This window comes from Saccopteryx leptura, chromosome 4 (genome assembly GCF_036850995.1).
Source record: "Saccopteryx leptura isolate mSacLep1 chromosome 4, mSacLep1_pri_phased_curated, whole genome shotgun sequence".
Taxonomy (NCBI): Eukaryota; Metazoa; Chordata; class Mammalia; order Chiroptera; family Emballonuridae; genus Saccopteryx; species Saccopteryx leptura.
The window spans coordinates 217884827-217903688 of NC_089506.1; the positions used below are offsets into that span (position 1 = coordinate 217884827).

Below are 18862 nucleotides of genomic sequence, written 5' to 3' on the forward strand. Positions count from 1 at the left end.
CAGAAAGGTTTTGGGCAAGAGCCCGGACTTAACAGACTCAGCCTCCATTGCTTTGGGCCACCTGATAGGCTGGAACGGTATCTAGAAATTCCCCAGCGAGGCCAGCCAGATCTGGCCAAGGTCAGGCCTCTCTACCCAGAGCCACAGCTGCTGCGGGGCTTGTGGCCTCCTGGGAAGGCCAGCAACAAGGAAGGGCGGACATCCTGCAGGATTTAGGTCCCTCTTGCCTGCTTCATCTCTCGCCCCCAGGCTCCTCAGCGCCCATTCCGCAGGTTTGGCTCTCCCATCCCCTTCCCCAAGTTCTCTGCGGGAACCAGATGCCGGGGGAGTGCGGTGGCCGCCAGGGGGCGCCCTGTGGCTGGAGAGTGGGAGAGAGGTGGAGGCTGGGCCGGTTGGTTCCTGGAATGGGCCGGAGGGCGGAGCAAGCGGAAGGGGACGGCGGTGTGTAGCTGGCGGGAGAGGGGAGAGGCCCAGCTTTGCCGGTGGCTAGTTGGGTAACCTGGGACTGTGGCTACAGGTAGGCAGAGGTGGTCCCAGCCCACCTTCCTCTCCCCTCCCTCCCGAACTCCCTGCCTCCCACCCTCTGCGTTTGGTCCCAGAACCTCCCCCTCCACCTATCGCACGGAGCCCTTCCTGCAAGTCGCCTTATCTAAGTAACAGGAGTTGGCAAGCCACAGCCACCGGAAACAGATCTGGCCCCTGGGTCGCCGTTCCGGTCTACTGGGCTAGAGACCCCGTCCAGGGATCACAGGTGGGCGGCTGGGTTCGGGGCGGAGCAACTCCAGTAAACTCCGGTGAGCCAGGGTCTCTCCCTAGCAGGACATGGCAGACTCGGCACAGGCCCGGACCCTGGTGTACCTGGTCACAGGTGGCTGCGGCTTCCTGGGGCAGCACGTCGTGCGGACGCTGCTGCAGCGGGAGCCCCGGCTCCTTGAGCTGCGAATCTTCGACCTGCACCTGGGCCCCTGGCTGGAGGAGCTGGAGACAGGTGACCGCGATGGGGCGGGGAGGGTGTGGACTCCCTCTTCTGCGGTGGAAAGGATGATGCCTGTTTATGTTCTCCAAAGCGCGTGAATGGGGGCAGTGAGTCACACGCGGCTCCCCAGGGTGTAGGCTGAACCAAGCAGCTGACTAGTAGCCGCTGCTCTGACATCGCCCCTGGCTGCCCACACCTCCTACCAGGACCGGTGCAGGTGACTGCCATCCAGGGTGATGTGACCCAGGCCCACGAAGTGGCAGCGGCTATGGCTGGAGCTCATGTGGTCATCCACACGGCTGGGCTGGTGGACGTGTTTGGGAGGGCCAGTCCCGAGACCATCCGGGAAGTCAACGTCAAGGGTGAGACGCTCCCCAACTGCTCTAGTCCTGCCCTTATCCTGGCTCACGGCCTCATGTTGACTGTGTTCCTCCCCCTTTAACCTTGACCCCTGTGAGTGTCCGGTGCCAGTCTGTCCTGGGTACACTCCTGCCCCTGCAGTGGCGGGCTGGCCCTTGCCATGGGACGGGGAGGGGAGAGGTGCAGGAAGTATGCTTCAGTCTGGACACACAGCCTCCTCCCCAGGGACACAGAACGTGATTGAAGCCTGTGTGCAGACTGGAACACGGTTCCTGGTCTACACCAGCAGCATGGAAGTTGTGGGGCCCAACGTCAAAGGCCACCCTTTCTACAGGTGAGCTGAGCTTGCCCTCGGCACTTGAAGAGCCCCGTCTCCCTCGGCATTAAGAATCTTCCCTCCCCCGATAGGGGCAATGAGGACACCCCATACGAAGCAGTACACCGTCACCCCTATCCCTGCAGCAAGGCCCTCGCCGAGCAGCTGGTGCTGGAAGCCAATGGAAGGAAGGTGAGGCTGGGAAGGATGACATACAGCCGCTGGGCTTCTTTGCCTCCTGCCCTGGGCACCGCCCTTCAGTTTCCAGCTTGAAGAGGCCAGGCCGAGGGCAGGCCACTGGCTCCCAGGTCTTTGCCATGCCTGCCTTTTGTCGCCAGGTCCGAGGGGGGCTGTCCTTGGTGACATGTGCTCTGCGGCCCACCGGCATCTATGGCGAAGGCCACCAGATCATGAGGGACATCTATCACCAGGGCCAGCGCCTGGGAGGCCGGCTCTTCCGGGCCATTCCAGCGTCTGTGGAGCACGGACGGGTCTATGTAGGTGAGGCCCGTGCTAGGGACGAGGCAGGCGAAGAACAGAGCAGGCCCGGAGTGGTTCTGGAAAGCGTGCAGTGCGCACCCTGGCTGGAAGAGAAGCCTGTCTATGGGCCAGGGTAGACTGTGATATGTGGGCATTATCTGCACAGGCCAGAGGAAACAGTATCCATGTCCACTGGGGAGGCAGACATTTAAAACTATCCATGTCATAGGCTGACGAGAGGGCTGGCATCTACCTGGGCCAAAAGAGGAAGTGGCTTGTATGTGGGCTGGCCTGGGAGAGACCATCTACATGGTCACAAGGACACTCAGGGGCATGTCCACCCCCCTTCCCTTCCTGGCAGGCAACGTGGCCTGGATGCATGTGCTGGTGGCCCGGGAGCTGGCGCAACGAGCAGCCCTGATGGGCGGCCAGGTGTACTTCTGCTACGACGCCTCGCCCTACAAGAGCTACGAGGACTTCAACATGGAGTTCCTGGGCCCCTGCGGGCTGCGGCTGGTGGGCACCCGCCCGCTGCTGCCCTACTGGCTGCTGATGCTCCTGGCCGCCCTCAACGCCCTGCTGCAGTGGCTGCTGCGGCCGTTGCTGCTCTACGCGCCCCTGCTCAACCCCTACACGCTGGCCATCGCCAGCACCACCTTCACCGTCAGCACCGACAAGGCGCAGCGCCATTTTGGCTATGAACCCCTGTTCTCATGGGAGGACAGCCGGACCCGGACCATCCGCTGGGTGCAGGCCATGGACAGTTCGGCCCAGTGACGGCGGAACTGGGGCCCGGAGCCCAGCGCAGAACATCCATCCGGGTCCAGAGCCCCCGTGCCCTGGGTAGGGAAGGCAGGCGGCATCCCACTGTGGAAGGGGCCGGCGCCACACTGGCCGGCCTCGGGCTCTCGCATTAAATCCGCAGGCCCCGGGTCTGTGTCCTGATGCCTCTGGGTTCTAGGGCAGGAGCGTCTTCCCTCTCAACCCAGGCCTGACGGCCGGTTGGCAAGGGTCTGACTTCCCTGATGTTCTCAGACGCCACCCTGTGAATGGCTCTTCAAGCAGGAAGTGAGTCCACGTCCCACAGGCCTCATGCTGGCCTCCTGACCTCCGAACCTGAGCCTCGGGCCTGAATGCAGAGTGGAGAGGCTTTCTGGCTCTCCCCCCACCCCCCGGCCTTTGTCCCTCCTGAGGGGCTCGTAGTCCTATTACTTTAAAGTGTTTATCACCTTTGGATGTGCATCAATGAAAGCCGAAGAAATCTGTTTTCACTTCTTTCCACTCTCGCACCCAAGCTTAGTCCCTGCAGTGCTGGGATACCTGCCTGAGGACGCCCAGTGGTTCTGTGTGGTATCCAGCCGCCTGCCCGCCTGGCCCACACCCCCCGTGTCACCTCTCCCCGCGGCGCCAGCCCCGTGCTGGGACAGAAGGAACTGAGCACGCAGTACGCCCGCTGTTGAATTGGTTGCTATTTCTCCCGTCCCACGGGGCCCAACCCGGCCCAGGGTAGGGGTGGGGGGCTCTGGGGACAGGACATGCAGGGCTGGGGAGAGAGGGCAGATTTTCCTGTTTTAATCCATTTGCAACATGATCACCAATAGAGAGAAATGGGTCTCTGAGGGCCAACAGGAGAGGGTGGCCTGGCTGTGGCCCCCAGCCAGGCCCCGAGAGCCCTGTCCCCTCTGGAGAGGAGAGGGGGAGGAGCTCTGGAAACCAATGGAGAAACAGAAGGGGCAGGGACTCATGTCAGCAAACACAGCTACATCACGTGACACGCCAGCGACACGGAAACACGCCAACGCACACAGCTGCACAGCAGGCAGGGGGTACGGGGGAGCTGAGGGTCACCATCTTGTCCTTTGCAGGTGGGCTGGAGTGAGGGGGCAGGGTGAATGCATAGAACACATCATGTACACACGCTCGAGGCGTGGCAAGAGCATGTGTCAACCCGTGGGATGGACACGCGCAGTGTGCTTCGTGAGGGGCTGAGCTACGGTTCAAGGGGAAGGGGAAGCAGCAAGTCCTGGCCGGGCCCGAGACCATCCATGGGGCACGCAGGGTCGCAGGTGGGGGAGGGTGGGCAGCCCGTTCTCCACCGAGACCGGGCAGAAGACACTAGCCCCCAGCAACACTCCAGGGCACAGACAGACACAGCGGCCAACAAGCAAACACAGCCTATGATGCGGGACTTGCAGAAGGTGGGGCACAGCGGGCCTTCGGGGGTCCTCTGGTCTAACTGAGACCCAGACATGGGCAGCTACAGGCCTAATGCCACTCAAGGAGGCAGCAGCTTGACTCCAGCCGTGGCTCCATCCTTCTCCTTGTGACCTCAAGGCTGTGGGAATTCCGGAAACACCTGGGCTGAAAGGGTGTCCTGGCTGGACAACAGGAAGGAAAAAGGGAGGGTGGGGGGGTGCTGGGGCCTGCTCTGACGTCCCCAGGGAAGTCTGAGGGGGGCAGGAGGGCTGCAATCAGACACGGCAGGCTTCCTGTCCTGCAGAAGGGTGTTCTGGGAATGGACAGGCAGGCACCCCTCTCCAGGACAGCCCCCTTGGGGTTCACACATACTGGCCACACACAGGTAGGGCCCAAACAGCCAGGCAGGGAAGAGGTTGGCTATCTGAGCTGGCGTGGGGGCGGGGAGGGTATTATGTTCCAGGTCACAGCTATGTTGTCTCTCTCTCACACACACACGCACACAGGCTTCTCCTGAAGTGGGACCCTGGGAAATGATCTGCACACAAGCCTGGGTTCCTCGCCCTGTGCACATAGATGCCCACCCCAGGGCAGGACACATTCCTGTGCTGTTGTATTCAGTCCTGGGTATGTGGGTCCGTGTTTCTAATGTTTTCCTTTGCTCACGTACCTCCCGTCTGCCAGCAAGTGCACACCTTCCCTGTGCCTACGATGCCGCACAAGGGAGGAGCGTGCCCTTTCCTCACCACCAGAAAACCAGGCCCGCGTCCCACACTCAGTCTCACCCTGGCGGAAGAGCAGCTACTGCAGACAATTCAGCAAATGTGTCCAGGGGATGGGACCTGGGACTTAGCCCACCTTGAGTGGCTGCTGCCACACTAGCCACTCCAGTGCATCTGCAATAAATAAACAGGTCCCCAAACCCAAGGTCCCTGAGACAGAGCCCAGAGCATCAGACAGGGCTACAGGACAGATACTGGCCTCTCCCAGTTCTGAGGTAAGTGTGCGGAAGGCAGGAATGCTCTCCTTTTCTGTCTGGGGGAGCCCTCAACATTGGCCTCATCGGTAACGTGTTCACACTAGCCCTTCCAGGAGGCATTCCTGTGCAAATGGGAGCAGGCCTGTATGTAACACCATGCCCGTGTTAGCATGCACGTGTGCTCCCGCGTGTATGTGTGCGCCCCTGAACCCGGGCGTGTATTCCGCGGCAGGGACACAGAGGGAGTAAGGGTGGGGGCGTGTGTGCTCAGGGCCCTGAGACAGACAGGCAGGAAGGCCCAGGGGCACAGTGCTGATGTAGCAGTGTGTGGCTGTACCAGACACTGGGCAGAAGCCCTGGGGAGAGAGGGAGGGGAAAGTCCAGCTGCATAAACAAATCTGGATGGGGCACCAGTCCTTAAAGAGAAATGTGTACATATAATATAAAGGGAGGCAGAAACACACATACAGAAAGCCACATACAGGTGCACACACACTCACACAGAAGCACAGACTTCTGCGCACACCCAAAACAGGTGTCCCGTGCACAGCATGGAAGGCTTTGAGGAGACCTACCAGCACTTGAGCAAATCCTGACACGCGCGGACACACACACATGCACGCACAGACATGTGTTTCTCACATCACCTGCTAGGGTAAATGCACATGTGTATACAAGCCGAACTGGGTCATTGCTATGTGTATGCTTCCACTCATGTTGGCTGAACTCCAGGACTCCCAACATGCACACATGCGCTCTCTCTCTCTCTCTCTCTCTCCCCCCGGGACACATGCCTGGGGCGACTAAGCCAGGAACATTTGTTCTGCGGCACGCTGGGGTGTCTGCCATGGCCTGTCTATTTGGGCCTACCTGCACCCTCTGGGAACGGGTATCAGTATACTCACAACCTGCCCCATGGGTAGCAGACAGAGGGGAGGGTGTCAGTGGAAGAAATGCTACTGCATTAGATTCAAACACTCAAACATAAAATGCCATGTACACAAATTATGTGTCCACACACCTGTGGACACACACACACACACACACACCTATTCATAGTAGACAGAGGGGGCTCGGTGGGCTGCTGTGTGATATCCGGCCACAGTCGGCACAGAGGAGTGAAGGGGGGGAGCCCAGACAGCACACAGACTTGATGTGGGGGCAAGAAGGGTGATGTGGCGCTTCTACACACATCTGTGCACGTACACACACAGGCTGGGGTGTCCACTCCTCTCGAGCATGTGCCGGCGGCATGCATGTTGGTGTGCATGTGTAATCACGCCTGCTGCTATTTATGTGCTGGGGGGGGGGCGGTCCACGGCACGTGAGGTCCAGGGACTCTGTGGTCTGAAGGGGGGGAGGGGAGGGCTGCCCGGGTCTGTCTTGGGGTGAGCCTGGAGCAGGGGATGGAGTGAAGGGGGAGTGGGGGTATTGCTCCCGATGTGGTGGGGGAAGGGTCTAGGTAGGGGAGGTGGGGTGGGGGGCCTACAAGCCCAGCGTCCCCCCAATGGATGACGCCAAGACCACCCCCAGCACCACACAGCAAATGATGATCATGATTTTCTTCTGTTGGCAGAAGGGGCAATTGGGACAGAAGGAGGAGGAGAAAGAGAGAGACAGAGGGACAGAGAGACGAAGAGAGAGATGCAGACAGAACAATGGGAGAGGAGGGTGTAAGGAACAGGAAGAGGGGAGAGAAAACAGAAAAGGGCGAGGTCAGAGCCAGAGATCAGGCCTTCCAGGGGATTTCATCACTGCCTCAGCCCTGGCCTCAGCCCCGCCCGCCCACCCAGCTCCGGCCTCCCTGCCCCCACGCAGCCCGTCCCCGCTCACCCTCCGGGCTTTGCTCTGATATCTCACAGCTTTCTTCGTGTCGGACACGGCCCGCTCCACGTAGTCCACGGAATGTTCCACATTGTATTCAATGCGGTCGATCATTTCGCCCTGCAGAGTGGACGTGCACAGGGAGGGGTGAGGCTGGGCGGAGGAGGAAACCCCAAGGAGGGGGGAGCCTTCCACACGGTGCCTGGGGCAGAGGCAGTACCTGGCTTTCCACGAGCATGGCCATGTCCACAAACATGTCGTGCAGCTCGCGAATGCTGGTTTCCAGTTTGATGATCTCGTTGTGTCTCGTCTCGATCTCGTTCAGCGCCTGCTTAGTCATCTGCGAGTCCATTTTGATCTAGGGCGATGGTGGGTGGGGGCACTGAAGACCACCCTTCACTCCCCTAAGAGCTCTGTTTGCAGCCAGAGCCTCTAGGTTCAAATCTGGCTGCTGTCACTCACTAGCCGTAACTCTGGGCAAACTATTTAACCTCTCCCAGCCTCAGTTTCCCCACCTAGAAAATGTGGGTCATAATCATGCCTACCTTGTGGTTGTTGTGACTATTAAATGAGTTAATATGTATACATTGATAAGAATAGTACCTGGCACACAGCACTAAAGATGTTTGTTCAAATTACAAGAAGTAAAATGTGTCCCCAGCCCCCTACCTTGGAGCCCAGGACTGCCTCGACTGCACACACCAGTGAAGCCCCGGGAAGGGAGACAATATGGGGGCCCCTGTCTGGTCAAAGGCAGACAGGGAAACGGAAGAAGACACAGCAGAGAGAAAGCAGCAAGCAGAGAAGGGGGCCCAGGTGAGAAGGCAGGGGGCTCATGAGTCCTATGGAGCCCCCATGACATGAAATAACAAAGGAGTACACTGCAGCCTCAAGTGTCCGTGAAAGAGAGGCTCCACCCACAGTCAGACACACCTCCACCCCACAAATGCCTGGCAGGAGCCAGGCACTCACTTCCCAGGGCACTCCCTGTTTCGACCACTGCAAACCACTTCTCTGCTCTAAAACCTGCCAGGGCTCCCCACGACCCACAGGCCCCACAGCTTTACCTGAGCAGTCAAAGCTCCCTTTCTGCCCTCATCTCCTGCACATCCTATAAGGGCCCAAATCATCCAATGGCTGTTTGGCAAGCAGTCCCCTCTCCCTGTCTTTGTCCAGTCTGTTCCCTTTGTCAAGAGCGTCCTTCGCCCATCTCCCCACGTCCAAATGCTCCTTGTCTCTTAAGACACACTTCATGCCACTTCCCTGACTCTTGAAGTTAACTGCCACCCTAGGGCCTGTCTGCGCCCTGCACAGCCATCAAGCAAGGGACCAACCGCCCTGCGTTGCCATGGTGGTGGGTTAGCTGGCAGAGATCAGCTCTGCCTCCTTAGGACGAGTCCCAGGCTTCCCTCCTTTCTCGGACAGACAGCCTGGCCCGAGCTGTTTGGGAAAGCTCCAGGCGAACTGTCCACAATCAATTTGCTCAAAGCGCATTTAACAAAGACCAATGACCTAAGTAACCATATGCTAGACAGTCAGTCACTGAACATACTTTAATTCTGGTCTAGAAACCGTAACCAGAGAGACAGAACCGGACAGGCTGGGTAAAGTTTAACAAAGAGAAAGAAGAACTAAATCTGGGGGAAGTCCATCCATTCACACAGAAGATGACAAAGGCAGGACAGTGTGTAAAATTAAAACAGGGTTAAAAAAAATCTTCAAAAGATAGGCAAATTAGTCATTGGGTAAAATAACCCGCTTCAGTAGGGAGTTGTCTATCTTAGTACTGACCAGCCATGACTCTGAACCTAGTCCCCACGTGGTTTCAGATACTGGCTCTGCCCCTGGCTGTATTACCTCAGCGAGTTATTTAACCTCTTTGGGCAAGATTTCCTCATCCGTGAAATGTGGCTCCCTCAGAGAGTTGTGGTGAGGATGAAATCAAGTTAGTAAGTAAATGTAAATGTGTCAAGTGCTTAAAACAGTGTGCCTCTTAAAACAGTGCCTGGCACACTACCGCTGGCCATTTTTATGGGGGTGCCTTCCTGCGCTGTCCCCGTGGAGTTTCCCAGTTCCCCATCCTGGCTTTCCGATGCCAGTTATTTCAGGGTGGACTTAGGACCTTGAGTTTAACCTAAGCTTGGGGGGGAGAGGTAAATGCTTTCCAAAAACTGCCCCGCCCCCACCCGCGGCTCACGTCATCAGTGAATATGGCCAACTTCCCGCTCTCCAGCATGTCTTCCAGTTCTTCGTTGGTTGTGGTCCTTCCGGCTGTGGGGAGAAAAGACTGCACGCTCAGGGGCTGGGCCTGCTTGGAAGCCCGAGGTGGTGGGATGGGGCAGGGACCCGAAGGACCACCCTTCCACCGGGCCCGAGGAAGGGGGCTTGGACAGGCCTGGAGAGTTTGCAAGGAGACACACGCACTGATCTCCAGCTGCCGCTGGATCCGGTCCTTGCAGCGGTCCCGGTACTTGGATTGGGTCGCGTTATATTCAGTCATTACTTCCACGAACTTCCGTGAGAGTGTGGAGTGCTGGGGTGGGGTGGGGTGGGGGTACACACACATCAGGAGGCCGGGAGCAGAGACCACGGGGGTGAGGCCTTAGTGCACGGGTGGAGGCGCGGTGATCGCGCCCGATCCCAGCCCCGCACAGGTGCACCCTCCCATTCAGCCCGTCTCCCTATTCTACGCCCAAAACCAGCAGCGGTCCAGGTTAGGGCACTAGATGTGCCTCCCACCCGCGCTCTGCTGTAACTCCGCAAAGCTCCGCCCCACCCCGACCACGCCCCCGCGCCGCGGCTCCGCCCCGGCCCGCCCACCTCCAACCAATCCGACTCCTCCCCGCCCCCGCCCCGCCCCCGGCCCGCCCCCGGCCCGCCCCCGGCCGGCCGGGCCTCCTACCTGGGTCTTGCGGATTCGAAGGTCCGCGGAGGAACGGTTCAGCCCCTCCTCCTGCTCAATGCTTTGCTCGATCGCTGCGGGAGAGAGGATGCAGTGACGGGCTGGAGACGCGGGGCGTGTGGGGCGGGGGTCCGGGACGTATGAAGGGCCGACACCCCGGGGCAGGCCCCAGGCCTGTGAAGAGATGTCACACCCGTGGCGCGGGCAGACAGTCAAGGATCCAGGGTGAGGGACAGGAGGCCAGCGAGTAAAGGGACAGACGTTTGAGGGGTCCAGGAAGGCAGATAGGAGGGAGATTGAGGGTCGGTGAGTAACCAGATAGAAGGGGGCTTTCCATCGGACGCTTGGATTTTTTGGAAAGTCCCAGAGCTGTAACTCCGGCCCAATCCCACGAAGGCGTGCGGGACGTGTCCACTGTGAAGGTCTCCTGAATGCAGGGAACTCCACTTTCCACATCCTCTGGAGAGGGGCAGGAACCCACCCTGGGATTTTTCTAGAGGAAGGCAGGTACTTCCAGGTGGGTCAGGTTCTTAGTGGCTGCCCTTTCCTTACAAAATTCTAGGGTGAGTGGATGGATGTTCCCACAGAGAAAAGATCTCTCCCCCTGCCCTACAAGGTGATTCCTGTCCCCGGAATTCCCACCCCTGAAGCATGGTCTGGAAAAGCACAAACATTATCTGGGGTTTCTGCTTCTGCATCCTGCTTTCCTGACAGCAGTTCAGACTTTCTCAAGAGCTTGTGGCAAGATCTACTGAGCACAGGACATGCAGCAGGGATGAATCACCACCAGGTCCTCTCAGACCTGGAAGGGCCCCAGGCCATTCCCGAGAACGCACTTCTCTGTGCCGCTGGCAGCGAGAGAGGCGTGGAGCTGGATGTCACCCCAACACTCCCTGCCAACAGCGCGGGGCAGTGCCTGAGTGACAGCTTTGGCCCAGCTTCTGAAGGAAAAGTACAGGAACACACACCCAGGGGTGTCAGAACCTCTGGCCCAAACGGGGATCCTATCGTCAGACTTGGGTCTATCTCTGGAGAAAGGGGTCCTTTACAGGGTCTCACTGACTTCTTATAACAAACTTGGGAGTTCAGTGATATCAGTCAGTCCATGTTCCAGACTAGAAACTGGATACAACAACTCAAAGTCACACACAAAACCTGAGCTCGCGCCATCACAGAGCTGGAGAACGATGGAGAGGAAAATCTTCTCTTTTTTTCCGGAGGTCTGAGAGATCTGCTTCTCTAAGCCCCTTTCCCTAGTTTCTTTCTTGATCTGTTCCTGAGCCCTTAAACCATGGAATCCTCCTCTAATGGAGAGACTATTAAGGCCAGAGTTTGATGGGCCCAAAGAAACCACTGAGCCCAGGGATCTGAAAACTGTGTTTCATGAAACCTTGCTTCTGAGAAGGAACTGCAGGGCCTGTGGATGAGACTGAAGGGGAGGCCCAGAGCCTCCCAGCCCCAGTTAGCCAGAACAGCCTGACTATTATGTGCTGTATATATTGGAGTTCTTCATAAGACTTCATTTGGGAAAAAGAGGATGATGCTTTAAAAAAAAAAAAAAAAAAAAAAAAGCCAGCTTTGAAATTGCGTCTGTTTTTCTGACTACTACACTAATGAGGAGCTGAGGGTAAGGTACCTGTCCAGAATGAGTGGACGATGTAAACTGGACTCCCTCTGCCTGGGTTTGCACTTAATGTGCTCCCAGTTTAGGCCATTTTCCTTTCCAGCACACTCTCCTGAGTGCAGAAGGTTTGTTTTTACAGCTCAGCACCGGAGACTAACACATGGTCTACTGTGGAGTCCAGGAAGGAGCGAGTCTCTGTCCTCACCTCCCTGGACCAAGGTCAGGGCACACAGGCCCAGGGCATCTGACATAGTGCCTTTTCCCCAGGCCCGGCAATGTGGCTCGGACACAGGTGCTTGGCAAGCGTTTTCTGAGGCGGAATTACCATGAACATACAAACCAGCATCACGGTAACACTGCTGTGCCGCTGGCACCGGCAGACCGGAGGTTCCCAGCCCACAGTGCTTTGGGGGGGAAGGTGGTTATTACCAGCACCCAAGTCCTTAAATTAGAGTGAATACATAAGCATTTGGCAAGTCCCTCCTGAAAGCCTGCCAGCCCCTGATGTCAGCCACACAGTCCAATCTGTCCTGAGCCGAGGATACCAACTCCAAAGCATTTGCTGAACCCACCTACTGGGTGCCGAGCCCTACGCGGGCACCTGTTCTGAAGCCTTACTGGAAACTACAGCCATCTGGGAGACTGTGCTTCTGATGGACCTTCGTGTGGCTGGACCCAGCAGAACGCATACGCAATTTGGTCAGACAGCCTCCTCTCCCTCATTTCCCGGTCGGGTATCTTCCTCCAAAGAATCTGGAGCAAGGAGCGGAAAGGCCGCTTCGTGCTTCCTCGCTGTTTAAGAACCTGGCTCCTAGAAGTCTGTGGACATTCCTGATGGGAAGGCCTATTTGTCCTTTGGAAGGCAGAGAGCCCTTTTCCTCCTTAGCCGGGGGATTGCAGTCCTCACCTTTCAATTTGGACCGAACCTTGTTGGCCGTCTTCTTGATGTCTGCAGTGAGGTCCTCCAGCTCCTGCTTGGTCTCTGGGGAGGGGGCGGGGCGGGTAAGACGTCTGGGCGGAGCCCAGGCGCCCAGGTCCCTCCGCCCCCAGGTCCCTCCGCCCCCAGCCCCTCGCGGCGGCGCGGCGGCGGCGACACGCACTCTCGTCCGGGTTGGGGGCGGCCAGGATTGCGCTGTGCTGTTTTTTCACTTGCTCCACGTCCTCCGACAGCTTCTCAATGCAGCCACGGATCTCCTCCACCTGGGGCGACAGATCGGCTTTACCAGTCACGTCTTCGGACCCGAAGAGGGCGTCCACGGGGCTCAGGGAAGTGGGCCAGACCACGGGGTGTGGGAGTAGGGGGGCGGCGGGCAGGTAGTTGTTGGTTGAGAGCCAGGCTCTGGGCGTGGGGTATTATTGGAGGCTCAGTTACCTGTTCAAAGAACTCATCCATGAAGTGGTCTCGATCCACATGGACCACCTCCTCCTCATCGTCACTGTCTTTTGCCTGGGAGGCAAAGAAAGGTGGAGACCGTGAGCAGCCCTCACCCTGGTCCTGCCGCGCCCAGCTCTGGGCTCAGAGCCGGGGCTTGGGGGGAGGTACTATGCAGGGTGCACGGCAATCAGGATGAACGCCGGTATTCCTGGGGACCAGAATACTGGACGCCAGGAGGCTGACAGCCCACAGGACACCTTGGAGGGAATTAGCAAAAGGCGCCCCTTTGGGGGAAGTGTGGCCCTGCGAATGCGGTCGCCCTGGAGGCAGGGAGCGCTCGGGCCAGCGGCTATTAACCAACCGCTACAGAAGTACTGCAGTATCGGAACGACCCGCTGTCAGACTTGCAGTGATTGGCTCTGGGCTCTGAAAGGGGCCTGGAATGGAGTCTCAGGAGCTGACCCCCTCCACTGTTTCCTGGCCACTCCTGCGTGGGCCTCACTCTGCTCCCCTCCAGACACATCCCAGATGCAAGGTCAGCTCACTGCCAGCTGTGGGCACGCCAGGTTGAGCACGCATGGTCAGGCTCGGGAGGGGCCCGAGGAGATACAAGCAACATCTGACCATCCTCCCTCCTTGTGCCTCCTTCCTCCTGCCCGCGGCACCCCCTCAGCTCGCTCTGCCCCTCGCTGCCCCCTCTGACTCTCCGCCTCTCCTCACTGCATTCACTCGCTTCATCCAGCTCCTCCCAACTTCGTACCCACCTACTCTCACTTGCTTGGATTTCCTAGTTTGCAACCAGCAGCTGATCAACCCTCCCCCCCAGGGCTCAGAGGCACAAAGGGATTAACCAACGCACACCTCCACTGAGAGAGACAGACCGGGGACACAGACGGCAGACACACAAGGCTCCCAGAGACCCACGGACACCCACATAGAGAGACACTGACATGCTGATGCTCGCCCACACAGTCCCACAGCACAGCTGCATGCTGACACGTATGGACACAGCTGGTCACCCGTACCCCCAAGGACACTTGGGGGGGGGACGCTCTGAGCCTGCTCTCCCAGCCTCTCAGAGCCTCAGGTCTGCACACTTGTTTGGAGCTGGGAAAAGTCGAGGGGTCAGGGAGGGCCCCCCCAATGCTATACACTCCTGACTACAGACTTCTCTCTGCTTGGGACAGAAGTCCGAGGACAAAAGCCGAGCCCTTCAGGCTTAATTACATCTGGAGCCCCAATCAGCCCCAACCGAGATTGAAACAGAGTTCACTCTGATTCCCGGAAGGAACCGAACCAAAAATCAGACAGGATATAAGTACCGGAGCCTGAATGAAATCAACACAAGATCCAAAAAGTGTCTGCCCGGGGTGTAGCCAGTCGGGATCAAAGAGAAGAGCTCACACGGAACCGCAACAGGGCCCAAGCAGATCGCAGATAGGACCTGGCAGTAACCAGACAGGCTCAGACCGAACCAGACTCAGCAGACAGCTTCCAGACAGCCAGGATCGAACCTAGACAGAGCCAGATGGGACCTGGATCCGCATCCAGACAGCCAAGTGGACCTGGAAACAGCAGCGCCCCAGCAGCCCTGGGAAGAACCTGCCAGCCCAGAACACCCAGCCGGATACTCTCTTTCTTTTTTATTGATTGATTGATTTTAGAGAGACAGAGAGAGGAAGGAAGAGAGAACAGGGTGGGCGGGCGGGTTTGTTGTTCCACTTAGTTGTGAGTTAGTTCATTGTTTGCTTCCCCTATGTGCTCTGACAAAGGATCGAACCTGCAACCCTGGTATTTCAAAACAATGTTCTAGCCCCAACTGAGCTAACCGGCCGGGGCCAGCCAGATACTCTCAAAGCCACCGCAGCTCCCTGCCCAAGCCCTGCCCCAGAACGCCAGGAACTCTCCTCACAGACGCTGGGCCCCACACTGCGTCAGCCAGTGTGCTCAGCACTCGCATTTAAATTCCAGACAGTCACAAATATCCACTGGGAAAGGGAGGCGCCTCCATCTCTGCCACTGCTGCCCTAGAAATGGGGTGGCACCAGGGAAGGACTCTGATAGGATTTCTGGCTTCTCAGGGCTCCCCATGACCCAGGACCACCCTGATAGACCTTGGCCCTCAGAGACTCTGGGTTGCTCAGCTCATCTTTGAGGACCCAGTGGCCTCCCATGATGCTCTGTCGTAAAAAAGAAAAAGCCAGCTGGCCTGGCCTGTGGTGGCGCAGAGCGTAGACCTGGAATGCTGAGGTCGCCGGTTCGAAACCCTGGGTTTGCCTGGTCAAGGCACATACAACAAGCAATCAATCAACAACTAAAGTAAAGTAAATCGAGTTGATACTTCTTGCTCCTGCCCCACTCTTCTTTCTGTAAAATCAGATTTTAAAATAAAATCTTAAAAACAACAACAACAACAAAAAAAAACACCACACCAGCCAGCTGCCCCATGAGGAGTCCTTTCCTGGCACCAAGAGCCAGTCCTCTGCCCCTTCTTACCTTCAAGCACTCAACTCGGCCCAGCTGCCCACAGGTCATGAGGCCTCTCACTTTCCTGTTCTCTCTCTCCCCTCCCCGTGCTGACTCCAGACTTCCTGAAGTCTAATTTCTATTTTTCCTGTTGTTCCCAGAGCCAGTTCCTTAGATTCTGCCTTGAGGCGTGCCGCCGGCCCCTTTCCCTGTCCTTGAAACAGGGAGAAGTGTAGAGGACCCAAGTGTGACCTATTTGGTGTAATAATTACAGAGAGCTGAGCATCAACAATCCTTTGCAGCTCACAAACACTTCTGCATCTATATCCCTTCTGGCCTGGCCTGTGGTGGTGCAGTGGATAGAGCATCAACCTGGGACTCTGAGGTCACCAGTTCGAAACCATGGGCTTGCGTACGACAAGCAAGCAATGAACAACTGAGGCAAAGCAACTACGAGTTGATACATCTCTCTCCTCCACCCCTCTCTGTAAAATCAATAAGTAAAATCTTTAAAAAAAAAAATCCCTTTTGATCTTCACCACCACAGTCCTGCTGAGAAAGGCGGAGCCAATGCCACTGTCCCCATTCCACAGATGAGGGAACAGGAGGTCAGAGGGGGACAAGAAAGGTGACTTTCCCGAGGGCACCAATCACTGAGAGGGGCAGAATCACTGGTGTCCGAGACATGGCTCCTCTGCGGCCCTTGGCCCTTCCTAAGGCTGGGGACCAGGCCGCACCCTCCGGCAGCTCTGTCACCAGGTACCTTTTCTCTCAGGTAGCTCCTGCTAAGGCCTGGTCTGGGTTAGGCTCTATGCCCTGAAATCCTGGCAAAATATCATCATTTCCTAGCACCGCCGTGTAAACCTTAGCTTCCGTTATCTCATTAAAACGCTATGAGGGCCTTAGCCGGTTGGCTCAGTGGTAGAGCATCAGCCCGCCGTGTAGAAGTCCCAGGTTCAATTCCCGGTCAGCGCACACAGGAGAAGCACCCATCTGCTTCTCCACCCCTGCCCCTCTCCTTTCTCTCTCTGTCTCATTTCTCCTGTAGCCATGGCTCAGTTGGAGCAAGTTGGTCCTGGGTGCTGAGGATGGCTTCATAGCCTTGTCTCAGGTGCTAAAAATAGTTCAGTTGCCAAGCAACGGAGAAGCAGCCCCTGATGGGCAGAGCATCGCCCCGTAGGGAGCTTGCCAGGTGGATCCCAGTCAGGGCGCGTGTGGGAATCAGTCTCTCTGCCTCCCCTGCTCTCACCCTCTCACTTAATTAAAAAACAAAACAAGCCTGACCTGTGGTGGCGCAGTGGATAAAGCGTCGACCTGGAAATGCTGAGGTCGCCGGTTTGAAACCCTGGGCTTGCCTGGTCAAGGCACATATGGGAGTTGATGCTTTCAGCCCCCCCCCCGTCTCTCTCTCTCTCTCTCTCTCCTCTCTAAAATGAATAATAATAATAAAAAAAGAATATTTAAAAAAACAACAACAACAGGCCCTGGCCAGTTGGCTCAGCGGTGGAGTGTCGGCCTGGCGTGCAGGAGTCCCAGGTTCGATTCCCGGACGGGGCACACAGGAGAAGCGCCCATCTGCTTCTCCACCCCTCCCCCTCTCCTTCCTCTCTGTCTCTCTCTTCCCCTCCCGCAGCCGAGGCTCCATTGGAGCAAAGATGGCCCGGGCGTTGAGGATGGCTCTGTGGCCTCTGCCTCAGGTGCTAGAATGGCTCTGGATGCAACAGAGCAACGCCCCAGAGGGGCAGAGCATCGCCCCCTGGTGGGCATGCTGGGTGGATCCCGGTCGGGCGCATGCGGGAGTCTGTCTGACTGCCTCCCTGTTTCCAGCTTCGGAAAAATGAAAAAATAAAACAAAAAAACCCCAACAACTCTATGAGGACCACTGACCAACATAAAGATAGTTATGGCAAATATTTGCAGAGCACGTTATGGATACCATTTTTTGCACTCTGCATATATTTGTCCATTTAATTTTTTTAATTTTTTTTTTTTGTATTTTTCTGAAGCTGGAAACAGGGAGAGACAGTCAGACAGACTCCCGCATGTGCCCAACCGAGATCCACCCGGCACGCCCACCAGGGGCGACGCTCTGCCCACCAGGAGGCGATGCTCTGCCCCTCCGGGGCGTCACTCTGCCCCGACCAGAGCCACTCTAGAGCCTGGGGCAGAGGCCAAGGAGCCATCCCCAGCGCCCGGGCCATCTTTGCTTCAATGGAGCCTTGGCTGCGGGAGGGGAAGAGAGAGACAGAGAGGAAGGAGGGGGGGGTGGAGAAGCAAATGGGCACTTCTCCTATGTGCCCTGGCCGGAAATCGAACCCGGGTCCCCTGCACGCCAGGCCGACGCTCTACCGCTGAGCCAACTGGCCAGGGCCTTAGAGACAGAGAGTGAGTCAGAGAGAGGGATAGACAGGGACAGACAGACAGGAACGGAGAGATGAGAAGCATCAATCATTAGTTTTTCATTGTGCGTTGCAAACACCTTAGTTGTTCATTGATTGCTTTCTCATATGTGCCTTGACCATGGGCCTCCAGCAGACCGACTAACCCCTTGCTGGAGACATCGACCTTGGGCTCAAGCTGGTGGAATTTTGCTCAAACCATATGAGCCCGCACTCAAGCTGGCGACCTCGGGGGTCTCGAACCCGGGTCCTCTGCATCCCAGTCCGACGCTCTATCCACTGCGCCACCGTCCGGTCAGGCCATTTAATTTTTTTTTAATGACTTTAGAGAGAGGAGAGAGAGGCAGAGAGAAAGGAGGTGGGGGGGAGAAACGGGAAGCATCAACTCACAGTAGTTGCTTCCCGTATGTCCCTTGACCGAGTGACACTTTATCCACTGCGCCCCCACCAGTCAGGCTACCCATTTAATTCTTACACATAACCCCCTGAAATAGATATTATAGCTCCCTTTTATAGATGGGGAAACTGAGGATTAGAGAGACTAAATCACTTGCCCAAGTCAGCAGCTAGAAGGCCACAGGACTTCTTCCCTCTGAGCCCCAGCCTCTGCATCTGCGAAATGGCACTAATGTGCACCCCAAACGAGACCAGTCAGAGAAAAGGCTTGCGGCTGCCAGAGAGAGAATGAACGCTCTGTGAGGGCTGCCTTTGACCCCTTCCCCTCCTACGTCACAGGTGAGGACGCAGGCTCCGAGAAGTGGCCTGACCTGCCTAAGGCTTCACAGCAAATGAGGCCAGGGGTGGGACCTGAACTAGCCGGTGCTCAATCCCAGGCTCTTTCTCCTCCGTCCTGTTCCTACCTGGCCGCAGAGCCTCCATGCTGCTGAGTCCTCACTGCTGCTAACCTCCCGTGGCCGGCAGGGACAGAGGGGGGTCGGAGGTGCCTGGCTGCAGGGAGAGCTCCC

The 18862-nt window shown here is 57.3% G+C and overlaps 2 protein-coding genes across 6 annotated transcripts in view; one reads left to right on the forward strand and one right to left on the reverse strand.

Moving 5' to 3' along the window:
• Positions 1 to 18862, reverse strand: part of STX1B (syntaxin 1B) — a 254524-nt gene that overhangs the window by 230600 nt on the left and 5062 nt on the right. For 2 of the 3 annotated variants that reach the window (XM_066383312.1, XM_066383313.1), the window contains exons 2-10: positions 13030 to 13104; positions 12758 to 12857; positions 12565 to 12639; positions 10034 to 10107; positions 9556 to 9664; positions 9329 to 9402; positions 7352 to 7489; positions 7141 to 7251; positions 4337 to 6873 (exon numbers count right to left, since the gene is read on the reverse strand). In XM_066383312.1, the coding sequence (XP_066239409.1) occupies positions 6793 to 6873; positions 7141 to 7251; positions 7352 to 7489; positions 9329 to 9402; positions 9556 to 9664; positions 10034 to 10107; positions 12565 to 12639; positions 12758 to 12857; positions 13030 to 13104 (837 nt within the window). In that variant the 3' untranslated portion in view covers positions 4337 to 6792. Of the gene's footprint in view, positions 1 to 4336; positions 6874 to 7140; positions 7252 to 7351; positions 7490 to 9328; positions 9403 to 9555; positions 9665 to 10033; positions 10108 to 12564; positions 12640 to 12757; positions 12858 to 13029; positions 13105 to 18862 lie in introns of those variants that run through there. The other variant, XR_010751201.1, reaches the window with a different exon arrangement.
• HSD3B7 (hydroxy-delta-5-steroid dehydrogenase, 3 beta- and steroid delta-isomerase 7) lies at positions 397 to 4241 on the forward strand. Of its 3 annotated transcripts, none has more exons than XM_066383304.1 (7): positions 397 to 517; positions 820 to 988; positions 1183 to 1338; positions 1562 to 1670; positions 1745 to 1844; positions 1991 to 2153; positions 2494 to 4241. In XM_066383304.1, exons 2-7 carry the CDS (start codon positions 823 to 825, stop codon positions 2907 to 2909), a joined length of 1110 nt encoding a protein of 369 aa, XP_066239401.1. In that variant the 5' UTR covers positions 397 to 517; positions 820 to 822; the 3' UTR covers positions 2910 to 4241. The 3 variants fall into 3 exon arrangements, with proteins under 3 accessions (XP_066239401.1, XP_066239402.1, XP_066239400.1); XM_066383305.1 differs by having other exon boundaries at positions 407 to 517; positions 817 to 988; positions 1799 to 1844; XM_066383303.1 differs by having other exon boundaries at positions 409 to 517; positions 817 to 988.